The 10,973-nt window shown below is 46.9% G+C and overlaps 1 protein-coding gene across 1 annotated transcript in view; it reads right to left on the bottom strand.

Annotated features, from left to right (window-relative positions):
• Nucleotides 1-4,972: 4,972 nt before the first annotated feature.
• LOC149356304 (nose resistant to fluoxetine protein 6-like) overlaps nucleotides 4,973-10,973 on the bottom strand; it is a 38,315-nt gene continuing 32,314 nt past the window's right edge. The window contains exons 13-15 of the mRNA XM_089577765.1: nucleotides 9,177-9,366; nucleotides 6,790-6,932; nucleotides 4,973-5,230 (exon numbers count right to left, since the gene is read on the bottom strand). Of these exons, the coding sequence (XP_089433891.1) occupies nucleotides 4,973-5,230; nucleotides 6,790-6,932; nucleotides 9,177-9,366 (591 nt within the window). The remainder of the gene's footprint in view (nucleotides 5,231-6,789; nucleotides 6,933-9,176; nucleotides 9,367-10,973) is intronic.

The raw sequence follows: 10,973 nt of genomic DNA, 5'->3' as shown, positions 1-10,973 counted from the left end.
TTTCTACAATCAGTTATCGATCTTGCCAGCTTAGTTAATTGAAGATCACTGCACAGAGCCGCAGCCTTGCACTTGATTCTTGTTGCACTGGGCTTCACGCGTACAAAGTTCTTAGCGATCGCTTGGCCTGCCTTTTCGTTGAAATCATCTTGCCGTAAAACTACGAATCATCCAGTCTTATCAGCCTGTAGCAACCGTAAGTTGTTTTCCCTGAAGAACGCGACAACACTTCTGGTTGGGCCTTTGGTGTGCTTAGTGTTCACTGTTCTTGTAAGGGCTTCTACTCCTTCCAGAAGGCACCTTTCACGATCTTCTTGTTCAACCTTGCTTGAAACACGCCGGTTAAGTGCTAGCAGGTCGTGAGCTGGGACGGCAGGCTCGTAGCTGTACTTTGGACCCTTGCTGAGTACACAAGCAACTTCTTCAGGTAACGCAACGTCTCCCAGGAGTTGAAGACCTCCCTGGATTGGCTTGGATGAAGTTTTAACAAAAGCCCGGACTTGGTTAAGGCACTGAGCCCACCTAAATTCAGTCAACTGAGCAGCAAACCTTCTGGCAGCGCGTAGCTTGATTTCAGCTAGCCAGGCCGGGTCTAGGGCATAGCAAAGTGTTCCCAAAAGATCTTGGAACCTGCGCACTTGACGCCAGAGTTCTGATCTGGGGTACCTGCAAATGCGTTCTAAAAGGCCCGCCCGCGGTTTTAGGAAGCCGAACATAGAACTCACATCTTCGGGTATGAGTCCCTTGCGGAGGCAAAAGGCAAGGTACCAGGCGCGGCAAGTTGAGCTGACGATGAGGTTCACACAGGCGTTGACTTGCAAAGGAGAAGGAGGAACATTCATGAAAGGGCCCTCTGTACTAGACAGGTAGTTAAGAAGAACTTCTTGTTGGGCGAGTTGGTGCATACTGTTGTAGGTACGAATTGCGCACAAAAGACACACACAGGAAAACACACGAGAGAGACTGAAAGAGCGCAAACTATCAACTGGTGTTTATTAGATTCAGTGCCGCTTTATAGGCAGTGTGCACACGTGCCTACAAAGAGGGGAAGGAGAGGATAAGGAGGCAAATCAAACCCTGCGCGACAAACCATCCGAAACGCTCCAAAAAATTCTTTTCCGCGTTGTACAGTGAAACGGATGTGTCACTCACACAGTTATCACCTCTTGCCTTGATGTGATATGCCTCTAGAAGTTCACGGGAAACTTTGTCCTTGCTCCTGCCCAGAATTCTGATACTATTTAGCAGTGGCTCACAACCGTTGCATGCAATGCAATGAGCAGGCAAATTAGCTCCTTCTTTGTTCCTAATTGAACGCTGATGCTCCCCTGCGCGTTCATTCACGCAGCGTCCTGTCTGGCCCACATACACGCGACCACACTTGAGCGGGATGAGATACACAACGCCCGTGGCGCATTTCACAAATTGTGCCGCATGCTTTATCTCGCATGCTCTTCGTCGAGCGCCTTCCGCGCTGATCCTTGGGCACAACCCGGCGAGCTTGCGTGGCGCCGAAAACACCACAGGGACGCCATGCCTATTCGCCACTTTTTTATGTTGTGGGCCACCTTGTGTATATACGGGACGACCGTAGTCTTTCTTTGTGGTAATCGCTCCTCGTTGTTGGCGCGGTTTCCTTTTTTTACCTTCCGAAGAAGGTTCTCGGCCACAGCTGAGATGACCTCGCAGGGGAAGCCGGCTGAAAGCAGCCTTTTTATCTGATTATGGAAGCTAGTGTGCATTGCATGCGGGCATGACTTCGTTAGAGAAGATCCCAGGCACGAGCTAACAATAGCTCTCTTGACTATCTTCTAATGGGCAGAGTCATAGGGAAGAAGCCCTTTCTGCGCTCGCGGTGCGTAGTGCCAGCAGACGTGATGCAAACCTAGCTCTAGGTTGATATCTAAAAATTGCAGCGAACCATGGGTCGGAAGTTCGTACGTTGATAGTTTGCGCACTTTCAGTCTCTCTCGTGTGTTTTCCTGTGTGTGTCTTTTGTGCGCAATTCGTACCTACAACCTGTTGCTCAAAGGAAGTCTTGCTCAGGTGGGCTTCATTCACAAGGGCCACATGAGCCGCATGAGCCGACACTGTCCACTCACGATGGCGAGGGATGGGGTCCGCTACAAACTGTAGTTTCCCAAAAGCGTCGCGACGATATACTGAGAGCTAAGGCACACATTGCTCTAGCGGACGCATTGACGAATTTTATGTACATCGTAGTGTGTGCAGTTTCGGGATGTTTTTCTTTGTACAAATGTTCCCGAAGTTTTATAAACCGCACGACGAATGCATGTGTGGGTCATTAGGACGTGGACGCTGAGAGGAATCGTTCGGTGTAGGTAGTGCGTGAATACCAAAAGATATAACTCTGTACTATTCATTAGAAGACAGCAATAGGTACGATTCATCACCTTCGATGACAGATGAATGTCCGAGGACTCCACCAGTCGTGCGCACGGGCAGCGCACCGCCAGGAGAAGGTCACCTCCTCGTAGGCGACACACAGAGCTGTTAAAAGCGCCGCATTACTTTCATGAAATTCCCAGCATAACATAGCGCCTTGCCGTACGCACGCGGTAGCCCTGAAGCTGTGCTGTCCAGAGTGCAAGTTCTGGACCAAAGTGCGACTAGGCCAGTTAAAGGCATATAATGTTGTAATAAAGTAAAGGAATGGCGTGAGACGGACAGACAGCGGGAAATTAGGTTATACCGTGAGTATTCCGAGGAGGGTGGAGCATTGTGTTAGATAGCCACATTACAGTGGCTGTAGCTTTCCACGAAATGTATGTCATAAAGAGCCCCTGATTCTCATCCCTTGTTTGATCCACAGCTTCTCGCGCAGCTACTCGCAGAGCGTTCTCGCACAGCTTCCACCCTTACCGTTCGATCACGTTCCACATCACACTCGCGTTGATACATGGCATACTCCGTCTGCCGCTATGGATGAGGGTGGCGCCGGTGAACACTCCCAAGATTAGATTACACGCAAAATAAATTCCCCCGAAAGCAGAAGATTAGACAGTCGCCGCCGCAGCTCAGCGATAAAGCAATTCCACCATTAATCTCCTCTTCATAAACAGAAAAACTTAAAAGAACAAAAACATTCCCTATATGCTTCTTGGTTTCGGTGGATGTTGGCTTCCCTAAAGCTTCCCTAAAGCTGATGGCTTCCCTAACGAGCCTCTCTTTTCCATTCCCCTGTCTCCTCAACACATTACGCAACGTTAGATGCTGAAGTCACATTGGTTTGGCAATGTGGCTCGTTCAGAGCATTCCAAACGAAGTTGCATTCAACTTAGTCAATGCTGCACTACAGCCTTTCTTGTCATTTTTGTGATCTTTTTTAAGTTCAGGCGTTTTGAATTGGCAAAAGTAACTGAAAATAAACATGCAGCACACAATTCTTTTCCTTTTTAACAACAATAATTTATTTTGTCCTAGTCGTGTTGGTAAATTATGTATTATGGTAAACACAAGAGAGTGCGTCGTGTATATGTAGAGTCAAACTTGTAGAATTGTGATGGTGTGGCACTGAATCGCTGATTATGAATTGATGTGTTCTTAAAATACAATATACAAATATGATTATAGCGATCCCGAATGAATAGTTTTTGCTGAAGATTTATGATTCACGTTTACATTAAAAGTGCATTCGAGACTTTTCATTGCCGGCATTTATCGTCTGAAAACCCCGAGGCCGATATTATATTTGGCTTCAATTAAGCCTTCGCGCTCATTGCTTAGAAGTGCAGATACCTGCCCGGTTAATTACAGTTGGAATCTGGCTTCCGATGCTATAACATCAAGTTCGCAGTGGTTGCTGCCTGCGAAAGGGGAGGGGAAATTATTCTGGAGAACACCATGTAAGCATTATTCGGCAGGAACACAAAACGAAGCTGTCTGGTGAAGTATATGAAGTCCGTGTTTGTTTTGTGCCCAAGCTTTAAGCAGTGTGTTCACATCACACTTACAGAAAAGCCTTAATATAAGCTTCCACGATCTTCTCAAAAGCATCGATATGCTGAGAATACTACTTTGTAACCATGTACAAGGATGGTTTTATAAAATTTGCTTGGCATGGCCTCTCGCAATACAGAAACAGTAAATTGGGAGGTGTTAAAACTACGGGCTAGCCCCTAATTTGAATATGAAGTGATAATTATCAAAATATTTGTGCTCCTAGCAGAAGTACTCACTTATAAGTGAAGCCGGTAATCTGCTTTTTTTCCCATTTAGCCAGAACCGCTTCATGTCTCTGTGAAGCAGCTTCTGTTACTCCCTACTAGTTATGTGCTGAAGCTTTCTTAGCAGAAGTGAGATAGAGGCATGACACCTTATTTCGCGAGTATTTTAGAGAATATTCAGCGCAAAGATGATCCAGAGGTAATCTCTGTAAAAAACCTCCCAACACAACAGCACTGCACGCGAGTTCACAACCACTAAGTCCAGCTCGAGCAACGTTGAGCGCCTTTACATAATGAAAGCAGTGTTCGTTGCATGAAAATACGAGCGCGGTCGTAAGCGATTGGAAGGTGGCAAACGAACCTACGCTGTAAGTGTTCACGTTCTCAAGCATTCAGAAAGATGTCTTCGAAATAGCTCGAAAATGAGCCAAAGAAAATACTTCACTTTTCACGCGCTCACTTCGCTACAGCACTGCACGTGAATGTATGCACAATGGCGTGAGGTTTGTCGTGGTGCTGGGGTCACGTATGTCCTTAACAGGCAGGTGGTTGTGGCATGTTACACTGATATGTCCACTAGGCGCGTAAGCTGTGCAATGTCACTGCACAATAGACACGCGGCACCAATTGTCTCCCGATCACAAATTCGGTCCAAGAGTAGTGGAACCATCTTCATCATGGTGTTTGAAGAACCGGTGGTGCGTCCAAAGCTTTCCTTGCCGACTTTCTCTGAGGGTAGTTTGTCAGGGCGCGTGGTTCCAAGCCGCGATGAGCGTAGGAGTCCGTCAGAGGTGGCACCACTGGTCCTGGTGGATGGCGCTCGCCTGCGTAGTCTGGTCCTGTGTCACCACAAGTCGTGGACAGATGTAGGTGATCACGGCTCTCCTAGCCTTCCGACCGCCGCATTTAATCTCCGATTCGCGCTTAATTCTTCCGGGAAGCAGCAGCGTCTTCTCAAATATGCTTGTCGGCGACTCGCACACAAGGAACAGGCCGAGACTAAGCAGGCAGCTCCACATGAAGACAGTCAACGTGTTCGACACCTGAGTGGCATGAATGAGAGGTAACTGTTACGGATCAAAAGCACGGGCTGTTGGGTAAACCACGAAAAGCGAATTCTTCCAATAACTCCAGAAGAATTTTCTGGCACAAAAAGACTAAGGGGACAGTGTATGAGCCTGTTAATTTCCGTAAACGGCAGCAGTTTCACAAGCGAGTGCTTCCACCATACTGTTCTCATTTGAGAGTCTAAGCGCCTACGTTCACTTTGCTTCCATTCCGAAAGTCAAACCGGATATCGAGGGTGGCGAACAGGTACCCAGTCTTCTGTGCTTGCAAGTCCCTCTTTTCACAAGAATATTTTTATTATGCGTGCACCGACTAGCCAAACAACAGGTCATTTTAAGCTGTCTTTGCATTGTAAGCAGGTGCTATGAATGAATTATGGCTGCTAGCTTATGTGGCCATTTTGTTTTCCTCAGGCTGTGTTCACCATAAACTCAACATTTAAAAAACCGCGAAAATACTCTTTTGCAGAATAAAAACACTTTCCTTCAAAGCCTTACACACGCAACGTATCTACATGCTAACTTCAGCAAAAGTAATATACCCCCCCCCCCCCCCTTGTGTTCTCAACCTTGCCTCTGTGCATGCGTGCGCCACCTGACAAAGCACGCCTGTTAAAACCGGCCCAATGCGCCAGTCTTAACACCGGGAGTGCTTCGCCTTGTGGCACCCCGATACAGAGCGGCGAGGTTCAGAACACAAGGGGGGGGGGGGGGGGGGGATCTCTCACGTTTGCTCACGATAGTGCATGTTTCAAACGGTTACAAGGTTAAATGCTGACCGCGAAAATCAAATGTTGTCTTGTTTTGCTTTGGTCACATCTTTTTTTTTTTACTTTCACCTGAACCTGACTTCCTTAACGGCGCTATCAACATTTGCTTCGGTTGCAGGGGGCATTCATGTGACGTCGACAGTTTTCTTTGAGCGCCATAGTTTTTTTCCATACTGCGGCCCTGTCTGAGCCGTTTCTACAGCAACCGCTGGAGAGCACGGCTGAGCAGGCGCGCTAGCGCTTTTCAAGCCCATACAGTAAGCATTCCAGAAGAGCGTGTTGTCGGGCTAGTTGGTTCTGCATAGTATATAAGTAAATTGCGCAACAACTTAGACAGGACACAGAAAGAAACACGTACAACAGTTCACGAGCGCTGGTGAACTGTTGTACGTGTTTATTTCTGTGTCCTGTCTAAGTTGTTGCGCAATTCACTTATACACTATACAGTAAGCGTGAAAGAGCGCATCATGTCGCAGTCTCGTAGTCATTGAATCTCTCTTTTAGGGATTTGAACATGTGAATCTCTGGGTAGTTGCACTTCACCTTCACTTGAGAATGATTTGTTTGCAAGGAAAGAGCGGAACAGTCACTAAGGAAGACATAGGCACAGACATGGCATTGAGCTAGAGCATCGAAATGGGAGTATGATGAGGTCGGTGAATATTTGTCACTGCAAAAGACATTTGGTAACAACTTCGCTGTGTTTCCCTAAAAAGGAATGAACCATTTTTTTTCTCACAAAACGCAGAAAATCCATTATCTTACCATGCCTAACAGTGAATAGTAGACCCTCTCTCGAGTGAGGGCGTAGCCGGCTATAAGCAGAGGCATGTGCACCAGGTAGACACCGAATGAGAGCCGGCTCAGGGGAACGAACGCCCGCCAGGAGAAGAACCGGCCCACGAAGCCTGCATTGGAATCGCAGATATTAGAGAGAAGAGAGCAACTGCTTGTGCATGGCCTCTAGGTGAAGCCGCCATTCATGCTTTCGGTGCATTCTTGTGCTAGAAGTTTGGCTCCTTTATGAAGTGCACGAAACGGGAATGCCACTCGTCGTTGCCGGGGTACATTACGCGGGGAGTCTGAATTATTGTGCACTAATCAGACCCAACAATCTTGAACGAAAGCATTTTTGAAAGGTAAAAATTTATGAACGCAATTTTTTTCATATATTGTAAGATTTCACTATAACAATAAATATATTCGCATATCTCCCGCCCACAGGCTTGCACTTTTTTTCCGTTAACGTTTTTACGGTCGTTAAAAGCGTTCCTCATTGATTTTCTAAGGCAGTCTTAACTGCCCCATGAGAGCAATGTAAAAGCTTTAAAAGAACGTTTTCCTGCATATCGGAAGAATAGACCATTACCTTGAATATTTCTATAACAGTACCTTACAATTTTCCAATATTCAAGATTTTTATCAAGGAATGTTGGACATGCTAGTTCCAACGGGTCTGAGGAGTGTTTTGGTCTTACTGATAATGAAGGGCATTTTCAAGGTATGTCTGATTAGACGCTGTCGCTGAACAACTTTTCGAGGGAGATCAGCGACATTCATGACGTGTATTTATGACTTTTATAAAAAAAAGCATTTACTCTCTGTGTTTTGCTCCTTACCACTGCTAAATGGTCGCATTCGCCGGAGACGCATTCTTTTGTGCACACACGTATAACGACAGATTGATAGGGCCAACAATACTGTACTTTGAATGCTGACGCGTAAATTGTAGCAGCCTGCGCATCGTGAACCATGACGCAAACATAGATACTAAGTGCAATGAATAGGCTGCACTTTAATCTATGGCTGGTGGTTAGAAGGAATCTCCGCTTAAACACGGCCTAACTCGATGCCTTTGGGCGAATTACGGAGTGAATGGCGTAATTCTATTCATTCTCTGGGTGTCAGTACGAGCCCTGAAAGTCGAGTTGGCGTCTTCTCGGAAAGCTATAGCCAAGCAAAGCAGCGGAACACATTCCGCTCTGAGAAGCCAGGCGTTCCTAACTAACCTGACATCCCTCGCAGTGTTTGGCTGTCCCTTGTGGCAAAGTGGTCATTTGAGCTTTTGGTTAATAGCCACGTCGGTGGAAATAAGCCCGCTGCACGACAGCCTTGCGCAGCCGTCTTATCGCAGCGGGCTTATTTCTATCCCGCAAACAATGTTCTCCCCTGCTCTCCAAACCGCTATAGTGTTGAGCTTCGTAACGAAACAGAAGTAATCTCTTTGTTTCAAGTTGCCTTAGCGACAATTATTAGCATTTTTTTATTCGCGAAAGGAATAGTATGAACGCGTCATGGTAGATACCAGGGGCTCCCGATTATTTTCACAGTGCGGGGTTCTCGAACACGTAAGGAAATCTTAATGCATGGGCGGTTTTTCCTTTTACCCTGGCCGAAATGCAGCCGATGTGGCCATGCTTGATCTCGCAACCTCGTGCTCAGTAGCACGACGACCCAGACAACGGTCGGCAGGAGTACTGTTTGCTCGAAGCGGTAGCGTACTACCCGCCGGATTTGGGCAGTGGCTTTGAAGTTCGGTTCCTGAGACCAAGGTTGCAGAGTCGAATCCCGACCATGGCGAGTATGGTTTGGTTTTGGTTTTGGGGGGGTTTAACGTCCCAAAGCGACTAAGGCTATGAGAGACGCCGTAGTGAAGGGCTCCGGAAATTTCGACCACCTGGGGTTCTTTAACGTGCACTGACATCGCACAGTACACGGGCCTCTAGAATTTCTCCTCCAAAGAAATTCCAGCCGCCGCGGCCGGGATCGAACCCGCGTCTTTTGGGTCAGCAGCCGAGCACCATAGCCACTGAGCCACCGCGGCGGCCCATGGCGAGTATATTTCGACTCTGTAGATATGAAATGTGCTCTGCGATTCAGTACGCGTTGGCGGACCCTGGGTGGTCGATACTGAGGCGGAGCCGACCGCTACGCTGTTTCTCATGGCCCGTGTGCACTCTCGGTACCCCACATCCAGTATCATATGCCATGCTTTCACACTGTCTCCCTTTAGCTGCATGGAGGCATCGACTGACCGTCAAGCAGGCCAGTGCACTGCTAAAGAAAGTCAGCGCTGGTTGAACGCGCACCTTGACCATCATGCATGATACTTCTCTACAGAGTAATGTGCGACTAGCCCTTGTCTGACTTACCTGCTGTTCGGTTGGCACAGGCGAAGACAAGGCACCCCAAGAAAGTTGACCAGAGCAGGCGGTCGAAGAACGTGAACACAATGTCCACCCAGTGACCAGTGGACGTGAAACCGCCGTTCCAGTGGTAGCGCGAAACGATGCTCACCAATCCGCATGCCGCACACACCACCCACATCACCGCCTGGCCAACCTGTGATCGTTCACATGTGCCGCGTTGGTACTAGTAAACGCCATTGCATTTTATAAATGTCCACGGCCCAGCATGAAGCTGCTGGCCCGATCAGGATGAAATCGCAAAAGCCCGGACAGACCGCTTCATTAGTCTTGGTATGCTTGAAATGAATGCAAGAAAAATCTAACACTTAAATTGTTTTTTGGCATTTTCAGCAATCAAACATCAATTTTTGTCTCACATTACTTGCAGCAACCGCATTACATTTCTTCTGGAAATGATCACAAATTGAAGGTTTGTCAATAGTGACGCCGCACAGATCTGTTTAAACACGCATATTTCCCCCTTGCCAGTAGTCAGTAGCGACTGGAACGTGTTACCAGAAGATGCGGCTTACCGCAACACTGCGGAATTGTTCACGATGATTTGTGATCCACGCTGTAGTTCCTTAGTAGCATGCGGGTATTGTATGAATAAAGAAATGTGTGAATAAAATTGGATCAATTTTTGTCAGATGTTGCACGAACGCCACGTCAATAAAATGACCATCTGCATCTGAAACACAGCCGCTCTTGTGTGAGCGCGGCAAAGCGAAAAAGGACTTCATTGGTTTTTAAGCGGTTGAAGGTATAAGCTGTAGCGATTTAATGAAGGCGTAACATATGCCTTTGCATTACTTAGAGCACTTTCCAAACGCTGTCCTTAACTGGCTTGAATGGCGTGCAATGTGAGGTGTGAAACACGTGCTTAGCACCGCATGCTGCGAAGGCCGGCTACACAGTGCCGGAGCTGATGCATTAAAGAAACTACGCAGAACGGTGACCGACGTAATCTCGACGCTCGTGTATGCGTTGTCTTTCCCGTTAGTTTCTCTCTCTATATTATGTACAGGTGCGCAGAAAAGTAAATGGAGAACTATTTTGGCTTCTAATATTTCTGAGTTGCCTAATGGAAACTGCCGGCTATGGTATGCGCATGCTAGCAGTGGACATAAGTGCGCTTTCTCACGTAGAAACAATGTTTAAAATTTCTAATAGGGAAGGGATGATTGCACTTAGAACGGAATAGCGTGCTTCACTTATGCCCGCAACTGTGCCTATATTCATTCATATACCAGGTTCTTCATGGAAGCCCGGTACAAATTTTTAAAAATAGGGTTTTTCAAATAAAGATATAGCTTTTGCGCCACAGTAATGCCAATTTTGACAGACGTCAGCAAATAGGTGAATCATGTTTACCACTAATCCGGCTAAGTAAATTCGAATAGTTAACTTTTGAAGCGAAAAGCTTCACTAAGGTAGTCAACACCGCGCTTCGCCTGAGCCCGAGGCCAGATTTGCCAATTCTGCGCATGCGCGAAACCGAGCGACGTCACGCGCAACGCAGGTGGCCGCCGACTCCGTAATAAAATAAAAATAAAAATAAGCACTGAAACGAGAATAAAAAAGGAAATGAAAGAAATAAAATATTAGAAATTAAAAAAATAAATAAAAGACAAATAGTGCGCCAGGAAACTCTCATATCTCGGTGGACACCCGAACCGCGCAGCAAGGGAAGGAAAATGAAAAGAAAATTGGTTTTAGGGAAAGGAAATGACGCCTGTCTCTCTCATATCTCAGTGGATA

Source organism: Amblyomma mixtum, chromosome 3, assembly GCF_055824585.1.
Source record: "Amblyomma mixtum isolate Tamu chromosome 3, ASM5582458v1, whole genome shotgun sequence".
Classification (NCBI taxonomy): domain Eukaryota; kingdom Metazoa; phylum Arthropoda; class Arachnida; order Ixodida; family Ixodidae; genus Amblyomma; species Amblyomma mixtum.
Note: the sequence above shows the minus strand (reverse complement) of the source record. Positions and strands in the feature narration are given on the sequence as shown.